The sequence below is a fragment of the Apium graveolens genome, chromosome 2, assembly GCF_009905375.1.
Source record: "Apium graveolens cultivar Ventura chromosome 2, ASM990537v1, whole genome shotgun sequence".
In the NCBI taxonomy this organism is placed as follows: domain Eukaryota; kingdom Viridiplantae; phylum Streptophyta; class Magnoliopsida; order Apiales; family Apiaceae; genus Apium; species Apium graveolens.
The window spans coordinates 50,419,144-50,437,839 of NC_133648.1; the positions used below are offsets into that span (position 1 = coordinate 50,419,144).

Here is an 18,696-nt window from a genome sequence, read left to right on the forward strand (position 1 = left end):
GGGTTTGGTCCAACTTATCCCATAAGACTTTAGCAGTGTATCCATCAGATGAATACACATCGAACAAGGTGTTCGCCAAGGCTGCCAAAATGGCTGCCCTAGCCACCCCATCCTTCTCAGCCCATAAAGCATAAGCCTTAACATATTCAGCTTTCTCTTGATCCAACACATGAAGATCATGTTGTACCACTGACCATAGACCCTTAACCGTTAACCAGAGCTTTATCTTTTTCTGCCAACGAGAAAAATAAGCTCCACCACTGAATTTATCATGCATACCCGATAAATCAATTGATTGGGGAAAACGATACGTGGTCCAATCAATGGATGCAGTAACACCAGAACCAGAACCAGTCTCAATAGTTTTCTGAACATCAGCGGTTTCGTTAACCATCTTGCTAATTACAAATATAACACATATAATCACTTCAAAATTGTTGGGTATTAATTCTACACTACGCGCAACAATGAGGCAGTTATATATATCACAATTAACAAGAACATTCAATAAACCAAATAACGAAACAAAAACACTAAGGCAAAACAACAAGATAAATCAGTAACCGAATTGACAAAGATCGAATATAACACTTAGCTCTAACAAAAGTTTTAGCAAATCTGAAAGAACTATGAACAACTGAGGCGCCTAGCCTTCGAGAAGCCTAGACTGTTGTTGAAGAGATTATTGCCTCACTTACGCTATGTTGGGTTGCAGCAATATCACTTCCAGGATACAACAGCTCAGAGCAATTCGTCCATAGAAACGTAAAGCACAACAACAACCTGACCTCAATTCGCCCAGAAAACCTATGATATCTTCTGTATGTTATGGAGGAGAAAAAGTGAGATATAATAGCTTGAGTTTCACACGTATATGATTGACGTATATCTATTCCAAAACGGTTTGTTCAGTATATATATTACAACACAAAATGTAACTGAATATATGCATTTATTAAAATAAATATTCTGACTTGATATGCATTTAATAAAATATTTCCTGAATCAGAAACGTAACCGTCATTATCAGGATTTGTTAAATCCTGATACAACCAGCCTCATCAATATTTGCACTCAACAAATCCTGATACAGTCATCAAGATGTATATGCAGCAAATCCTGATCCAGGCACGTCAGGATCTGTCCATCAACGGATAACACACATAATCAGTCTATCAACGGATGATCCAAATTGAACTTCAACGGATACATCCACATTGTACAGGATCAACGGATAATCCACAATGAACGGAACGGATACTGAGTTTTGTGCATCAACGGGTGTTACTTAACAAATCCTTACTGTTATACAGATTCAATATTCATCATAAAACAATATAATAAGTCAATAAATATTTTAATTAAACCTCAAGTAAAATTCCTCTTTATTTAATCAATGTGGGACAAAATCCACAAACCCATTTTAAACTATTAACTTCACCTCAATTTCTATATGGATTATAGTAAGAAAATGACTTAGATCGAAAGATAAAAGTTCAAGTACTCATTATAAAGAATAACCTCTAACAATTAGTTTTAAAAAATTATATCAAAATCATGTCTAAACGTACCTCAAAATTTCCATTTTCTAACATTCAAAAGTTTAAAATTCAGTTTAGCACCAGACCAGGTACATATTCTTAAAGTACGGGAACAAATTATCATAAAATAATGATGTCTGAAATGCCAATAGTACATATAGGTACAACTATTGAATGTATCGTCCATTACTTCATACACAGAATCATAGATGAGATTTTTATTCTTGGTACCACCAAATCATTTTATACAACACGTGTTTGTCTGTTCTTGGACCATCCTCCTGGGGTCCTGACTCATCTACTGCTTCAGCCTTGTTCACTTGTTTCTTATAAGAACAGTATGCCTATTTATCAGTTCATTTCATATTACGCTAGATTGTTACAACATCACACAGCATATAGTTTACAATTCCAACAGCAAACTTTCCATACATTATTGATGTGCTAAAGATCATAATTTAGCTCGAACTTTCTCGATTAGTTCTCGCCTAAGGATCTTCCCGGAAGCTGACTTTGGAACTGAATTCACAAAGTTTATCCTCCGCAATCTTTTAAAAGGAGCAACCTGTAGAAACGTATACATGAATTAAAAAGAATTTTATATTGTATAAAACCTAAAAATCTGCTAAAGATGTGTTCAATTGGTGCTTCTGCTACTCTCTTCTTCACTGTCAATGTTTAGTTCTTAGTTTAGTTGGCTTAATGGCTCCTAAAGTAAATAAAGAGGAGTTTTAACCTGTTTTGCAATAAAACTTTTAACGTCTTCTTCAGTCAGTGAACTATTGGGAGAGCGAACAACATAAGCAATTGGGACCTCACCAGCTTCAGCATCAGGAAACCTAAAAAAAAGAAATAGAATTTATTATAGAACGCAACATTCAAGTCTTAAGCATTTATATGAAGAGAGTTTGTATTTGTAGTCTTACGGGATGACAACAGCATCTAATATTTCAGAGTGAGAAACAAGTAGACCTTCAAGCTCCGCCGGTGCAACCTGAAAAGAACCAGTACAGCAAAGGAGCACATAAAATTAAAAACTTGTGCATTACATAATAAGACTTGTAGAAAGATTTTAATATTTTTAACTAATAGACTGCAGAAAGATATCTTAATGTTTCTTATTTCACGACTGCATGCAGAGGAGGTGCATTCCTCCATGTCATGCGTGCACTATGAGTTATGCCAGTATGGTGATGAGAGGCATGTGTCGTGTATGTATACATTGCAAACTGTGCATGGTCCCTTGGATGGCAATAAAATGGATATAAACAAGACTGTAGTTGCCAAGACAGTACACAGTTATGGCTAATAGCAATGAATGGTCACTGTTGCAAACAATTTGGACAATTCACAAACTTCCTTAACAAATATCCTTGTATTTTTCAACATGTGCTACTTCATTGGTTTAATTGGGCAAAAAAGAACATGTTACTTGGAAGCTCAAATTTATGGCAGTTTGTTCAGCCATCACTTTAACCTATCAGCCACTTGATACTGTGAAGATATACATGATGAGCATCTAAATTGATTACTATTTATGAGACATAGAGATAGTCATCAAGGCAGAAGTTATACAAAATAAAACAGAAATCCCCATCCCCTCCAGCAAGGAAAATCTAATAATGTCGGAAAGATGAAGACCTAAAATTTAAGTTAATAACTATGATCGTTCGTCAAACCTTTGCAAGCAGTAAAGTAGCTGGTTACCTGAAAACCTTTGTACTTAATAAGCTCTTTAATTCGATCAACAACAAACAGTTGCCCTTCATTATCAAAGTAACCAAGATCACCAGTATGTACCCAGCCCTGTGAATCTATAGTAAGCTTTGTGGCCTGTGGATTCTTGAAGTAACCTGGTAAACATATAACATACACTACAAGTTTAGCGCATGTGTATTGAATAAAGACTATAGGAATACCATTTCCAAAGTTAAAATCCAAACTGGACCAAATTCTGTCTATTATAAGAAGGGGAAAAAATATTAAATACAGAAATAGAGTATAATTATCAAATAACCATCTAGGTGAACCCTGTTACTAAAATGACCTCTTTAGTATATCCAACAGAACAAGGTAAGAAACAGAAACGTAGGGACCAAAAATCTATGACGAATTGCCACTTATATGCCGTTCAGAATCTTGTGCTATGATGTATTCCATTGACTAGAATGAGAACCACAAATGAATGTGCTTCTATACATTTTTGTCTTCCTGAAACAAGTAAACTCAAGATAACAGTAGTGTACCTTGCATCATATTAGGTCCTCGAACCCAGATTTCACCCACTTGGTTAGGAGGAAGAGACTTCTGTGTATCTATGCTTATAATTTGGGATTCAACTCCTGGAGCAAGCAGTCCTGCCGAACCAGTGTGTCGAGGACCTCCCAATTGATTTTCCACTGAGACAATTCCACAAGTTTCTGTCATACCATAGCCCTGAAGGATGAAAGTTGTACATTAGTAGTCTACCTGTCAACCCCAAGCTACTCGTAAGTTGTAACAACCTAAAGAATACAAAAACGATTTTGTATTCATCCAAATCACTTAATTTACTACAAGCATAGGCAGCTACCGAATCCAAGAAACATGCAGACTTATAACCACTATCTCACCTCTAACATTAAGTAATTCAGCATAAAAATTGGATGTATACCCCTCTAATTACAGTTTACAGTACTAAAATATTGTCACGTATTCAACCAAAAGCACTCAGATTCATATTCATCGACCATAATTAATAAGTTAACCCATAAAAGACATAATCAATGTACCCTGCTCATAGTCTCAGGAGGATCAAATGTACACAGACCTACCTTAACCCAAGGATAATTCTAGGAGTAGACAATAAATAACATGCAGCATATAACATTAAACAAGCATGCAAAACAAAAGCAAAAATAGTTCCAGGACAAAGTAAGATATCATGTAATCAATCTTCAAATAAATTTAATCTAGAATACAAGCTAAACTACCTGAATAACCAAAGCCCAAGGAAAATTCTTAGCACATTCCTGCATCAACTCTCTCCCCAAAGGAGCAGCACCAGACCCAATCTGCTTCAACGACGACAAATCATACTTCTTAACCAAACTCTGCTTAGCCAACGCAAGCACAACCGGTGGCACAATCCACAAATGTGTCACTCTATACTTCTCAATAGTCCTCAAAATCATCTCGAAATCAAATTTCGGCATTGCAACAACAGTACTACCTCTTTGCAACTGACCAAAAGTAATAAGAGCCAATCCAAACACATGAAACATAGGCACAACACATATATAAACACTATCAACCTCCCCCAACATTTCTTCATCACTATTCAACATCAAAGAAGATGCAATAAAATTCCTATGACTCAAAATCACACCTTTACTCATCCCAGTAGTACCAGATGAATACAACAATGCAGCAATATCACTACCACCAACTTTTGGTAAATTTACCACCACCCCATTATTTTTTACCATATCAGTAAAAAGGGTAACCTTGTAATTTCCCATTAACCCATCTAAATTTTCTTGACAACCCATTAACACAACTGGTAAATTAAACTTTTTTACCTTGCTCAGTAACTCAGGGACGGTAAAAATAAGCTTGGGCCCACAATCTTTAACCTGTTTTTCCACCTCGGTAACTGTGTAAGCAGGATTTGCTGTAGTAGCTACAGCTCCGGCAGCTATGATCCCGAGAAAACTCACCGGAAATTCGATAGAATTTGGCGCGAAAATGAGAACGACATCGTTTTTCTTGATACCCATTTGGTGTAAGTTGCTGGAGAGGTTTGTGACGGCGGTTTTGAGGCCGGAAAATGTGAGAGTCACGCCGGAATTGGAGTCGATTAAAGCGGGTTTGGTGGAAAAAGAAGAGATGTTACGAAAGAGAAATGAGATCATAGAGAGATTTGGGTCTTTGGGGAGATTTAACGGTGGCCGGAGTGATCGGAATATGCCGTCCCGACCATAACCGGATTTTTCCATTTTATTTTAGTGTGTTTTTTCTGAGGTGTGTGGTGTTTGTTTTAATGATCAGAAGAAGAAGATGAGAGTGAATTATAGAAGAGTCAATATTTGTGTTTTATAAAGTCAAAACTTCAAAAATCATATAAATGTTATGGCTGACAAATCTACAATAGTGTTCTATTATTTGATGTTTTGAAAAAGAAAAAAGGGTATATTATTTGTTACTATGAACTTAGGATAAAATACTACAGTGTGGAGTTGAATAATAATTTGATCGACGACTCCTTTAAAGAATGTATTATGAACAAAGAATGATAATAATACATGTGTTTTTTTTAAAGAGAAATAATACATGTTTATTATTCCCTCTTCCCCTTTTTTAATTTTCATATTCCCAAAATAATTGTCACATTTCTTATTTCAATACATTTTATAGAGTTTTTTCCATCTATATCCTTATCTTTTTAGTTCCAATAATTGGCTCTATAATTAATGTAGGAGAAAAATTATGACCCTCAATTCCCCCCAAACTTTTCTTTAAATAATGATGTGTAACTTTCTTTAATAATAAATGAAATCAAGTATGTATATATGAACCCCAAATCAAAAATTTGGCATGTGTCATGCTACATTATTCGAGTAAAAGTTTGGAAAAAATATTTGGGCAATCTCACACTATCACTCTATAATTAAATGCAATAGCTAAGGACAAATATGAAAATAAAATAAAGAACTAAATATTTCTTAATACGTGTGTTTTTTGCAAATGTCACAACAGAATAGGAGGGAATAATAAATAAGACCCTCGTCTTTGTCAACCATATGCCAAAAACATATTACACAACATAAGATCTTCTAACCAACCGATACAATAAAAATCATGATTACTAGCTTTAAAAGGTTCTATCAATCATGATTACTAGCTTTGAAAGATTTTTCCATACCAATTTTCATTCCATATAAAAAGGAATTGTCAATTTTTTCACATTAAATTTTCTTTTAGTTTAGACAAAAAATTCCTAAATATTTTGGTAGATAAGTTATTAACCTGGATAGGGATTTTGATAGTCTGTGGACTTGAATCAGCGGTAGATTTCACAATCTCAGTAAATAAAATTAAGTCTGGCACAAGATTTGTAAGGATTTTGAATCTCACGTTCGGCGGGGTTTGCTATAACATCTGTTTTAGCGTATTTTTATTCGTATACTTTTTTTTTTGACTTCACAACTTGCTCACATCTATTAGCTATATCTGAAATCTATCATTAACAAACATTCATGTTTGTATAACAAATATAAGATCAAGATGCGGATCATGACATGAAATGACCTAAGTGTAGAGTTAACTTAACTTTACTGGACATGTTCGTATGTTATGACCATACTCAATACTGTATAGTTAATTGTACGTGCATTTGATTTGCGTGTTTATCTTTTCAATATTGTTGAGTCAGAAACAACTGCATCACTAAATTTGTTCCTCTTATTCTTTGATCTACCTGTTTGAGGCCTAACCTATGAAAGAAGAGGCTTGGGATATGGAGTCTCCTTCCACTCATCTTCACGACATATGTATTCAACAATGTACCGATAACATTAAGAAAATATTTAATGTAACATGCATGAATGTAAGGTTCAAAATATTTTTTACTTCACCTTCTACATGCACAAGCATGAGAACATGACATACCTGATAACTCTCATTTTATGCAGGTACATTTATGTGCCTCAAGATCTACAACTATATCATATCCTCATGAGGTCATAGTCATTAAGTAACTTGCACCTACACTCCATGTCACATGGTAGTCCTTAATCATCTGAATTGCCCTATAAAATAATACAAATTATTATTTAAGACTACCAAAAGAAACTAAGAAAGATTATTATATTTGAATGTGCAGTTTTTCACATAAAATTATCCCTAATGCCCGATAACTAATCACATTTTAGTTAGAAGAGTATGAAAGAACATGTACATCGGCAAATAAAGGATAACTCTGAAATAATCCAATGGATGTTTACCAACTTTCTCCATACATGTGCCAGATCCTTTCATCCTTCAGAGTAATCCTAATTTCATATTCCTTCAAAATCTGGAAGACATATCTCACTTCCTTAATGAAGCTCTCAACAACGTTGGGAGGCTTGTTAATGTAATCCAGGTTCCCTCATTTTTTTATAAAAGAATTGTCAAAAATTATTCCGTATCGAGGACGGTAAAAATAAGCCTCTCCGTAGGTACTGAGATAATCCTCTCGACGAGTATTTTGAGGTGTCTTGAAATTTTTTTGGAGGCAATCCAATCAACCCTTAGCATCCCCTACATAACTACCCATCACTATATTAACTTTTTCTTCATCAACATCCCCCAGTTTTGACTCTTGGTGGCTCTCACCTTCTTCCCCTTCCACTGGCCAGGGCCTGAGAAAATTTCTAATTTCTTCCTCTTAGATACAAATTCCCGTATGGGAAGATCGTCTTTAGAAGTAGAGTCATCGCTTATCGAAGACTCACTCTTAGTAGATCCCTCACTTTCGGACTAGTCCCTTGTCTTTGGAGATGCCGATAGGGCCTCATTCTCTGAATTCGTTATGATCTCGCTATAACTTATATTAGTTGTGAATCTCCCTCGTTTTCCCATCTCCGATTGTTCTACAAAAGAAAAAAATTGATCCCTTCTTAGCAAGGGAAATGAGATACTCAAAGTGAAACTGATGAAGAAAGATAGGAAAAGGAAAAAACCCATAAAGGAAGGGAAAAGACAGGGTCCCACATTCTCAAACCGGTGCCCCAAAACCCAACTACTCCGATGAGATCTAATTCCACTCATCATCCCAAACACAACTCCACCCTACATATTCATTCTTACATTTTATCGAATCTTTTCCTCAACCTATTGTGTATCATTAAGTACTCTTCTTTACTATTTTGTGCACTTATTTATTATGCAACACTACACATATATATTAAACTAAGTCATATATATATGTAGTACCTTTGTGTTGGTTCGAAATCAGATCATACATACATACATATATATTCATATGAATGATAAACACTACACGTAGTCCAAACAAATGATTTTAACATAAATATACAAAAAAGCAAAATAATGATTAAGAGAATGAAAGATGGATAATATATTATATGAAAGATGATCAAAATTTTTGACTAAGCGTAATGGCTCCTTCTTCGTGTCCTTCTTGACTCTCGAGTTTTTTGTGAGTAAGACTTGAGTGGTGAAATAATGTAGAAATAAAAAGAAATAGGGAAGTTCCCCTTTTTATGCTTTGAGCAAAAACAGTTCCACTTTTCTTGGAAAACCAGTTGTCGAATAAAGGGGAGGGGAAGAGAAAAGAAAAAAGGAGAGAAAGAGGAGTTAATATGTAACCTCCACGTCCCTCGTATTTCACACCCCTTTATCTCGCTTTTTAATACGTCGTCTAGTAGGTGTTCGATTTTACCATTTTATTTTAAATTATTCATATTATTTATCTTATTAATCTACTTAATCATTCGGTAATTTGCTTATGTTTATTATTTATTTCTACCTTATATATACCCTCTGATTTCCTAAAGAAAGCCTTCCCTCCCGGGAGGGGGCTACTGATGGCATTCGAAGCCATTCGTCTACGAAGCAAAGACCTTTTGTTAGGTCACACATACTGTAGAGAGGGTGAATACAGTGTGAAGTACAATCAAATCGAACTTTAATAACTCAAGTAATAGAAAACAAACTTTATTGAAACAATAAACTCTGTTATAGTATGGATTGTTACCTCTCAGTGATGAACAAGTATCACGAGAGCTGCTAGGGTTACAATAAATAATCTTCTCGAATATGATAACACTTATAGTGTAAACCCTATGTCTGTGTTTATATACTACACAGTTACAAGATAATCGCTAATTGATATGGAATATAATTCTGCTTCCTAAGATATATCAATCAGATATCTTTTCTTCCAAGTATTCTATTCTTCATAGAATTCCTTCTGCATGTATATATCTTCTTATGTTTATCTCTATCTTCTTTCATTTGATCAGCTGCTGTCCTTATCTGAACGTCTTTCAGTACTTAAGTTCTGATATCTATCTTCTGATGATTATCTCCTGATAATATAAGTGTTGATATCCCTAAGTCCTGACTTCCAATAAGTACTGATTTATCCTGTTTAAGTAAGATCTGAAAACTAAACATAAATCATATTAGTCATGACATTATCAAATATATCTAACAATCTCCCCCAACTTGTAAATTAGCATATTATACAAGTTTAAAAGATATTTGATGATGTCAAAAACATTAAGTACAAATGCATGAGAATTAGACTAGATAGCTACAACTTACAGTCCTTAAAGCTTTACCAATCTTTAACTTCTGATAACAGCTTCAGTCTGTACAAATATCAGAATTTAATCAGTTGTAGATCTTGACTTGGCTTCATCTTCTGATCTCTATGATGTCAGGAGTTGTTCTGAGATAGTTCTTCAACAAACATCTCTCAGCATATCTAAGTTCATCAACCATCCTCCTTTTAGCATCTTTAAGCTCTGCAGTATCTTCACCAATTTGAAAGATTGCAGCCCTGAGATCATTAATCTTAGCTTTCCTTATATCCTGATCCAGTCTGATCAAATATGCTTTATCAGACTCAAGATTGAATTCCACAGCCCTGTAACCTAGAAAGGTAGTTATAATCTTAGTAGTGTTGGGCTTCATTTCAACTATATCATCCTTGTGATCCCTGTACTTTGGAACATATGTGCTGTCAGACTTAACAGAATAAAGTCTTTTCTGTCTCTGAATCTGATCCTTCAAATAGTTTGCAGCACTTCCTGTCAATCTGTCATTCACTTGAAGTAAGAATAGTACATGCTTCAGTTCTTCAAAATACTTCAATGGAATGACATTTTGCCTTATATGATAAACCCTACCATCTGTCATGAAGTACAACAAGATGTGTTCTTTCAAGTAGGTATTGTAAACCATTTGTACAAATTCCAGTTGATTCAATCTCTCAGGAGTTGCTCCAATACCTGGTTCACTCAAGGAAGTTGGATCATTGGTAGTGTTATGTATTCTTCTTTCATCAGCACTTCCCAATCCGGTTTTATCTCTTGCTTCCTTTCCAGTAACTACTCTTGCTTCAAAACCACTTACAGCAGTATTCAAAGGTTGAGTCTGTTTTGCTTTAGTGAATCCTGGTAGGAGTGTCTTTGATTTTTCTTCTGATATCAAGTTAACTTGAGCTATGTCAGAGGTTACTTGCTTCTTCGAAATATCAGAACTTACTGTCTCTTGACTCTGAACAACTTGAGCCATGTCAGAGGTTGTCTTAAAAGCTTTTCTTAAAGTCAGAGCAAGATCATCCTTTTCATCAGTGATTTCTTCATTCTCAGGAGGCACATAAACCTTAATAGGTTCACCAACTTTTTCTTTACCCTTGGATCTTGGATCTATCTGCGGTTGTGATTTAGCCAATGTTGCTTCAGTATTTGTCCTTTCTTTTATCACAATGCCTTTGAGTTTTGGAAGTGTCTTTTTACGAGAAGCCGCAGATTTAGATGTAACTTTTTCTGATTTAAGTCTGGCTTCTTCTTCCATCAAACTCTCCAAGTCCATTCCAGGATTTTCCTGAAGAAATAACCGTCTTGACATTTCTTCATCAAGATCTAAAAGTTCATCAAAACTTATCCTTTTACCAGTAGCAGAACTAATTCTTTTTCCAGTATCAGAACTTGTCCTGTGACTTGTGATTTCAGCTTTTCTTGATGAGAAACCTCTACCTTGACTATGACCTCTACCCATTCCAGATTTTCCTTGGTCATCCTTTTCATCATCCTTCCCCTTCAGTGTCTTATCAGTTTTGCATTTGGACTTAATTACTTTCTCCCCCTTTTTGGCATCAGCAGGTAATAGAAGAGAGACAAGCAATTCCACTGAGGCTTGGATTTCATTAAGTTGAGATTGCTGAGAAGCTTGATTTTTCAGAATATCATCAATTTGAGCTTGTTGTGTCTCTTGAGTCTTCTCAATATAAGCAACTCTGTCAAAGGTAGGTTGGAAGAATTTTTTCTTGTCAATCTTCTGAACTTGTTCTTGCTTAATGAATTCTTCCTGAATCTTATGTAATTCTGCATGAGTAGTGGAATGAAGACCTTGTAGATGCTTAGTACACAATGCAGTGACTCTAAGCTGTGTTTTGAAATCATCAGTAATTAACATCTCATCAGCTTTAGTCAAGTGCTCAGCAAGATGCTTTGCATTTGGAACACAGGAAACTGAGTTCCATTCCTTAGTCCACTCCTGTCCTCCAGGAGTTTCACTCCAAGGCACTGATGCTTCTCTTGTAACAAACTTCTTCACAAGTTCATATTTAAGAACAGTTTGTTAAGGAGCATGTCCTGAAGGACCTGCTTCATCAGCATCTGCACTTGGAGCAGCATCACCAGTATCTCCGACATTTGCAGCATCCGAACTTACAGAATCAGTATCTTCGGATAAAACAACAGTATGAGTAGCAATGGAGCCTTCAGGATCATCCTCTAATTGCCGATCTGGTTCCAAGTTCTGATCAACAACCATATCCTGATGCTCACCTATATTCTGATCATCAATATTTAGATGCAGAGAAGGTGTAGTAGATAATTCTGGAGTTTGAACAGCATCAGTAACAGGTGTAGTGGATGGATTAGTTGTTGTTGGAGCTTCTAAGTAAAGGACTTTAGGCACAACCAAGTTCTGGATATCAATATCAGTACTTGTACCTGAATTAACAGGAGATACAGTCTTAGGAGACATAGATGGTGTGTTGGCCTTGTCAGTAGCAGCTTCCTTAGTTGGAGTTAATGGAGAAGCAGTGGCTTTAGCAGATTCTGGTTCTTGTGAGATCAGAGATTCCTGATCTTCTTTCTTAGCTGCTGCTTCCTCATCATCTGAAATTGGCCTTTTTGCCCTCTGTTTCTTGTATCTCTTTGAAGATATGGATTCCTTGGGAGTTTCATCAACAGTCATTCTTCTAAGCCTTTTGAGAAACCTAGATCCCCCAATTGCAGAATCCTTCTGAGAAGGAACTTTCTCAGCTTCTTTGACAACAGGTTCTGATGTAGAAACCTGTTCCTCACTGTCAGATTCATCTCTCAAAACAATCCTCCTTCTCTTCTGATGTATTTGGGGAACTGTCTTTGTCCTCTTAGCCTTGGAAGAGGAAGGCTTCACAGGAGATGCTGAGGATGAAGGTTGAACTGTCTGTGAAGTGGAGAGATATGATTTGAGATATTGTCTGAGGGTAGGTTGAGTAGTATGAGTGGTATGTGCTGATGAGTGTTGTGGTGTTTGAGATGTGGTGGTTAGTTGGACATCAGGATAAACAGATCTGTAGGTATCAGGATCAGCATTTACTAAGATCTGTTTTACAGATTGAGGAATCTGTAAGGATCTAACCACCTTCTTCTTACCATCATCATTTACCAAATCATTAAAGGCTCGTTTTGCAATTTTGAAAGATGGAGTTAAGGCAGTGGTAGGTTGGGGGTTATCAGCACAATAATGATTAAAAATAAGCTGACAAAATCTATCAAAGTAGACAACATTCCTATCTTTTGTCATCCTATCCCCAATAAAACCTATCACAGCAGTTGCAAAATTGAAATGAGTTTGGTTAAGAATTGCATACCCGATGTGCTGACTCATTATAGGGATTGCATCAAAGTTGGAACACTTGTTCCCAAAAGCTTTAGTGATGCAATCGAAGAAGAAGATCCATTCCTTTCTGATATGAGCCCGTTTCAACTGTCCAAGCTTAGCCAAACTCTGCTCATACCCCAAACTAGCCATGAACTCTTTAAGAGCTGATTCCTCTGGGGTTGAAAAAGTACATCCTTCTGGTAGATGTAGGGCCTTGCGAATTGTACCAGGAGTTACCCCATATGTAGAATCACCCACTTCGAAAACAATACTTGGAGTACCATTGTGACCACCATTATCAAAGTTTGCAGTCCTCCACAATGTCAGAACTTGTTGGCTTGAAAAGGTTGAAGGTTGGGTCAATGCGTACCCGATTTCACTGTGTGCAAGAACATCTTGCACAAAATGCAACTCAGACGGAGCTTCGGCATTATCAAGAATTGCAGCATAGTTATTTGGAACAAATTTAGCTCCATTAATGATCAAATCCTTAGGTGCCATGAAAATAATCAAGATTTAAGAGTGCCTGTTAGGTGTTTGATAAAATGAACCAACGTCAGGAGTAGAAAGTGAGTAAAAGTAAATAGAGAGATAAAGAAAAAAAATGAATAAAAGATTAGAAAATCCTCTCTCTGTCTTACTTATACTTTGAAAAAAAAAATATAACCGTTGGACACCTGTTAGACATGCAGTAATAATGAATAGTTAATGGGCACGAGAAAACAGTAATCATTACTTACCCACTTGCAGTTTTTCAAGGAAAAACTGTTCCACTTACCCAGTAATTCCATTAATCAAGGTAAATCAGTTTTAATTCAAAATTGAAACTGTTTCCACTTATTCAATTATTTTTCACTGCAACACCAATATTCTGAAAAAAAAATTCGAGTGAGAATGATCAAAATAAATCAAGGGAACAAGTACTGATAACGGAAAATCAGAACTTAATTGAAATTTAAATTTTAATGGTCATCAGAACATGAATATTTATCAGGATTTATCAATGCATTTCAGAACATCTCAGAGACAAGAACTTGCAAAAAAAGAAATTTCATTAATATATTAAGAGAATACATTCATGAAATTTAAATTACATCAGAACTTTTACAAGATTGTCCTAAGCTGCTAAACCTAACATCAACAACTAATGTCTTGAGCTAAGAAGCCTGACAAAGCTGATGATGAAGAAAAACAAGAAGAAGAAAATAAATTATTTCTTCTTCCTACTCTCGACAAAGAGAATAGCGAGCCGTATTATTTGCTCCTGCTTTCGAAGACAATGAAGGTGAAGTTCTCTTCGAACTGCCAGCAGATCACGTTTAATAGCCGCTGGAAATTGAATCCAGAGATTGTGAGGGATGTTGGCGATATGGTATGGAGTTAGAATCCCATTTAAAAAGACATGTACAGTCTCATCGCCATGGTTGTAAAACCAGCCAAATGCAGCCATTTGTGGTGGTAAGTGTAAAATGAGAGTGAGTTTGTGATTAAAGAGTTGATATGAAGGCTGATGTGAAGTGGTTGTTTTTATAGGCAAAAGAATGCCAGGAGACGCAAAGAAATTTAATGCTGACAGGTAGAATTAACTCTACCTCGTCTCCCCAGACTTGGAAGAAGGAAAACAGTCATTGGAAGTTTAAGTCAGGGTTAATGCACACAAGTAACAAGTAAAAATTACTGTACATGTATGTGAACCATTATCCCTAATGATATTGACTGTTAATATTCTACCCAAACGTAGTCTGATTTAAAATGAAACTGTTTTTAGATTTTATCCACAAATAAGTCAAGTAAAGAATCAGAATTTAATATCATAACTTAGACTTATATCAGAACTTAACAGTTATCAGAACATAATTTCTTAACTCGAAAAATGAATGCCTATCTTAGTAAGTCCTCGCACAAATTATGATTTAGATTCTTCAAAACTTAATCATCAGAACATGCAATCAGAACTTGTCCTCAGAATTTATGTAATGTGACACAGAAACTGTTCATCTAAAATAACATAGATCACCACAGTTATTTTCATCATTCATATGGAGTGTTTAGTGTGTGCATTAAGCTAAATATCAGACAAAGAGTAAAGTCTGATTCACTTCAGTACATCTTAGAAATAAGGCATAACTAAAACTTTACTAAAAACCTGTCATTATTCTGAAACCTACTATTGAATGAGTTCATGCTTGAGTCCACCTCAACTATTTTGTGCTAATTTTGTGCATCTTTTTAAATTCTATTTTACAGTGGCTTTTCAGTGTAAGTGAGTCACGACTGCTTATCAGAATTTATGCTATTATCAGAGTATTTCTCCAGTAATCATAGAGTGTGAAAAGTCACCAAGAAAATATTTTGCTTTTCTGATGCATATTTACTTAATACCAACAATGCACTTGGGTCGTCCCTTCCACATTTGCACTCTAGATCTCAAAGGAGTGCCTGAATTTTAATCCTTGATTCTTTTCTTTTTCTTTTGATAAGAGAGGTTTATCAGCACTTAGTACATGCAACAGATTTACTAGCGTCAGAACTTAACAGATGAGAAGCATTATTCTAGTTTGTGACTTAGTAATAAGATAGACCAAGTAAATTAAACTAAGCTCAATATCAGAATTTTCTTGTGTAAATAGATTTCCACAGAAATAATTACTTCTAACATGGGATCCCTTGTTTATTGAAGACTACTAGGTCAGCATCTAGCACAGGTATCCTCATAGGATTGAGTAGTTACATTAACAGACATATTACTATCAGAGTTTAGAAACGTATATCAGACAACAGTCAGTACTTAAGCAAATTTTCAATTAAGCACAGAATACACAAGGAGAGTAATTTCTGTAAATACTGAGCATAAAGTCTGATGCATCAGAACAAAACTAAGCAGATTTAGAGAAAGAACCTGAAACCATTCCAAGTTCATTTACCAATCTTGTAAAAGTAGCTTCACACAATGGTTTTGTGAAGATATCTGCTAGTTGTTGATCTGTTGGAACAAAGTGCAATTCCACTGTACCTTCATCCATATGTTCCCTGATGAAGTGGTACCTTATGCTGATATGCTTTGTCATAGAGTGTTGAACTGGATTACCTGTCATAGCAATAGCACTTTGATTATCACAGAAAATAGGGATTTTAAAATATGTTAACCCATAATCCAATAACTGATTCTTCATCCAAAGAAAATGTGCACAACAACTTCCTGCAGCAATATACTCTGCTTCTGCAGTTGATGTGGAAATTGACTTTTATTTCTTGCTGAACCAAGAAACCAATCTGCCTCCAAGAAATTGGCAGCTTCCACTTGTGCTTTTCCTGTCAATTTTGCAACCTGCAAAATCTGCATCTGAGTAACCTATTAGTTTAAAATCTGATTCTCTGGGATACCATAATCCCAGATCAGCTGTTCCCTTAAGATACTTGAAAATTTTTTTCACAGCTGTTAAGTGAGGTTCTCTTGGATCTGCTTGAAATCTTGCACAAAGACAGGTAGCATACATGATATCAGGTCTACTAGCAGTTAGATAGAGTAGAGAGCCAATCATACCTCTGTAATCAGTAATATCTACTGATTTACCAGTATCCTTGTCCAGTTTTGTTGTAGTGGCCATGGGAGTGGATGCACTAGAACAATCTTGCATTCCAAATTTCTTCAGCAAGTTTCTGGTGTACTTAGTTTGACAAATAAAAGTGCCTTATTCATTCTGCTTGACTTGAAGACCCAGAAAATAGCTAAGTTCCCCCATCATACTCATCTGATACCTTGACTGCATCAGTTTGGCAAACTTTTTGCAAAGTCTGTCATTGTAAACCCAAAAATGATATCATCAACATAAATCTGGACCAGAAGTAAGTCCTTTCCATGGTTGAGGTAGAACAGTGTTTTGTCTATTGTTCCTATGTTAAATCCACTTTCCAGAAGAAATTGATTTAAAGTCTCATACCATACTCTAGGAGCTTGCTTAAGTCCATAAAGTGCTTTATCAAGCCTGTAGACATAATCTTGATATTTGGAATCTACAAAGCCTGGAGGTTGTTCCACATATACTTCTTCCTCCAATTCTCCATTGAGAAAAGCACTTTTTACATCCATTTGAAAGACAGTAAACTTTTTGTGAGCAGCATAAGCCAAAAATATCCTTATGGCTTCTAACCTAGTAACTGGTGCAAATGTTTCATCATAATCAATTCCCTCCTGTTGAGAATATCCTTTTGCAACCAGCCTTGCCTTATTCCTTGTAATTATGCCATCACTGTCAGTTTTATTTCTGAATACCCACTTTGTACCAACAACAGATCTATTCTTTGGTCTTGGCACTAGGGTCCAGACTTTGTTTCTTTCAAATTCATTTAACTCTTCCTGCATTACTTGCACCCAATCAGCATCTTGAAGAGCTTCTTCCACTTTCTTTGGCTCAGTCTGAGAAAGAAAAGAATTGTAAAGACATTCATTTGAAGTACCTGTTCTAGTTCTAACACCTGCATCAGGATTTCTAATTATCAAATCAGGTGTATGTGATTTAGTCCACTTCCTTGCAGATGGAAGGTTTTCTCTAGAACTGGATGCTGCCCCATGATCCGTGCTGTCTTCATTTTCATTTTCTGATGCTCCCCCTGAAACTATGCTCTCTGAGTTGGATTCTTCAGAATTTAGATTTTCAGAACTATCAGAACTTGGCTTATCAGAACTTGACGAATCAGAACTTGAAGAGCCAAATGTATGTTCTGATGCTTCTTGAGATGTGGTAAGATCTTGAGTATGCTCCCCCTGCATATGTGCATCTTCCTTTGGCGTAGTCACCACAGTTTCAATAACATCAGAGTTTAATCCATCAGAGTTTGCAGTATCAGGACTTAAATTGTCAGGATTTTCAATATCAGAATTTGAGTTTTCATTTTCAAATCTCAGCTGATCATGATCAATAAAATCTTCAAGTCCAGTAATCTTCTTGTCATCAAAAGAGACATTGATAGATTCCATGACCACTCTTGTTCTCAAATTATAGACTCTGAAGGCTTTTGTGGAAAGTGGATATCCAACAAAGATTCCTTCATCAGCTTTTAGATCAAATTTGGATAGCTGTTCAGGATGAGTCTTGAGAACAAAACACTTACATCCAAATACATGAAAATACTTCAGATTTGGCTTCTTTTTCTTCACCATCTCATATGGTGTCTTTCCTTGCTTGTTGATGAGTGTTGCATTTTGAGTAAAACAAGCAGTCTGCACAGCTTCAGCCCAGAAATAGGTTGGAAGCTTTGCTTCTTCAAGCATTGTACGTGCAGCTTCAATGAGAGTTCTATTCTTTCTTTCAACAACTCCATTTTGCTGTGGAGTTCCAGGAGCAGAGAATTCCTGCTTGATTCCATGATTTTTACAGAACTCTTCCATTATCAGATTCTTGAACTCAGTGCCATTATCACTCCTTATTGTCTTCACAGAATCTTTGACCAATTTATCCAGTTGTTTGACATGATCAATCAAGATAGATGCAGTTTCACTTTT

The 18,696-nt window shown here is 35.7% G+C and overlaps 1 protein-coding gene across 1 annotated transcript; it reads right to left on the minus strand.

The window, feature by feature from the left end:
• Positions 1-1,635: 1,635 nt before the first annotated feature.
• On the minus strand, positions 1,636-5,636 carry LOC141707399 (putative CoA ligase CCL7). The gene is made up of 6 exons (XM_074510537.1): positions 4,514-5,636; positions 3,788-3,977; positions 3,249-3,394; positions 2,468-2,535; positions 2,278-2,380; positions 1,636-2,106 (listed from the first exon to the last, which is right to left on the minus strand). Exons 1-6 carry the CDS (start codon positions 5,516-5,518, stop codon positions 1,993-1,995), a joined length of 1,626 nt encoding a protein of 541 aa, XP_074366638.1. The 5' UTR covers positions 5,519-5,636; the 3' UTR covers positions 1,636-1,992.
• Between the last annotated feature and the right edge of the window lie 13,060 nt (positions 5,637-18,696).

Bases quoted from the DNA above. Each gene is read 5' to 3' on its own strand.
- LOC141707399 (XM_074510537.1), bottom strand. From the start codon at position 5,518: ATGGAAAAATCCGGTTATGGTCGGGACGGCATATTCCGATCACTCCGG. The intron at 3,978-4,513 runs GTAGTTTAGCTT...TTCATCCTTCAG, and splicing joins CTTGGGCTTTGGTTATTCAG to GGCTATGGTATGACAGAAAC. The intron at 3,395-3,787 runs GTACACTACTGT...TATGTTTACCAG, and splicing joins AGGACCTAATATGATGCAAG to GTTACTTCAAGAATCCACAG.